Source organism: Arvicola amphibius, chromosome 18, assembly GCF_903992535.2.
Source record: "Arvicola amphibius chromosome 18, mArvAmp1.2, whole genome shotgun sequence".
Lineage (NCBI taxonomy): Eukaryota > Metazoa > Chordata > Mammalia > Rodentia > Cricetidae > Arvicola > Arvicola amphibius.
The window spans coordinates 120,744-122,135 of record NC_052064.1 but is presented as its reverse complement, the minus strand read 5'-3'; the positions used below and the strand labels follow the sequence as shown (position 1 = coordinate 122,135).

Genomic DNA, 1,392 nt, shown 5'->3' with positions numbered 1-1,392 from the left:
AGACCAAGTAGGGCATTTCTTTACAATCTCCTTAGCTTGTTGCCATGTAAAATTCTTTCTTCAAGCCTTTGCTATTGACATGATGTTTTTATGAAATTCAGAAGCCTGCAGCACACTACCAATCAATAATCTATCAATATCTGCATTACCTTGTGCTAGAGGACCTGGCAGACTCATATGGGATCGGATGTGTGTTATATACATAGGGCAAAGCACGTTCCTGATCATGTCTTTTACCTGGATAAACAAGCCTTTATCATCAGGTATAAATTCAGCAGTTTCAATATGTAAGATTACTCTTTCCGCATATTGTTGAGTCAGTAACTATATTAAGAGCTTCTTTAAAATCCCTTAGCTCCATAAGAATGGCATATAATTCTGCCTTCTGGACAGAATCATAAGGACTTTGTTCCACCTTAATCAAGTCTTCTGATTTGTAACCTGCCTTCCTTGATTTATTAGCATCAGTATAAAATGTGCGGGCTCCAGTTAATGGAGCATCATGGATGACTCGAGGAAGAATTCACGAAGTTCTCTTTATAAAGTTAAGCCTCTTGCATTTTGGATAGTTGTTATTAATTTCTCCCAAAAAGTTAGCACAAGCTCTTTGCCATGGTTCATTATCTTCACATTACTTTTTTAGTTCATCAGCAGTAAAAGGCACTATAATTTCTGCTGGGTCTATGCCTGCTAGTTGATGAAGTCTCAATTTGCCTTTTATAATTAATTCAGAGATTTTTCCACATAAGTTTTTAATTTTTTTTAAAAGCTCTCATAAAGTTTTATTAAAGGAAAACTTCCCTAGTTTACTTTTCACCAGTCTGTTCTGGCATGCTTCTAATAATGTCAGAATCACCTGGGTCAATGATGGCCAGTGTGCATATGCTGTAGTATTTTCCACACGCTGTGCCCAACTCAATGTTATTACCACTGTAGTGATGGACACCAGTTTTAGCCAACATGGCATAGTATTCTATTTTAGATTTCCTCAAGGCAGGGCAGTTGCTGGCGAGGATCACCAATTTTGCTTTGCCCTGTCTGATCATCTTCAGAGTCTGTTTGTTTCCCAGCACGTACTTCCCACTTTTCATAACAATCTGGAGCCGAGAGTTGATAGACTTCAGAGACTTTTTCGTCTTCTTTGCAGCCACCATCTTCCTGCCTTAAGTGCGGGACGGCCCCCAACCAAGACCAGCCGCCAAGATGGCCGGGGAGCGAGAAAAGAAAGTTTTTAATTTTTTACTTGGTGTATGTGGTAAAAAGATCCATTCTAAGATAATATCTCTCTGCATTAAAATTCCCATAGGAGAAATTTTGGGAAGGCAATATGACGAGAATACAACTGAGTTCTGGATTCAACCTATCCACATGTGCCTCTTGTAATTTTTCCTC

General features: G+C 38.8%; 1 protein-coding gene across 1 annotated transcript; it reads right to left on the bottom strand.

Moving 5' to 3' along the window:
• Positions 1 to 806: 806 nt before the first annotated feature.
• On the bottom strand, positions 807 to 1,154 carry LOC119804088 (60S ribosomal protein L30-like). The gene has a single exon (XM_038315619.1). It carries the CDS (start codon positions 1,152 to 1,154, stop codon positions 807 to 809), a length of 348 nt encoding a protein of 115 aa, XP_038171547.1.
• Between the last annotated feature and the right edge of the window lie 238 nt (positions 1,155 to 1,392).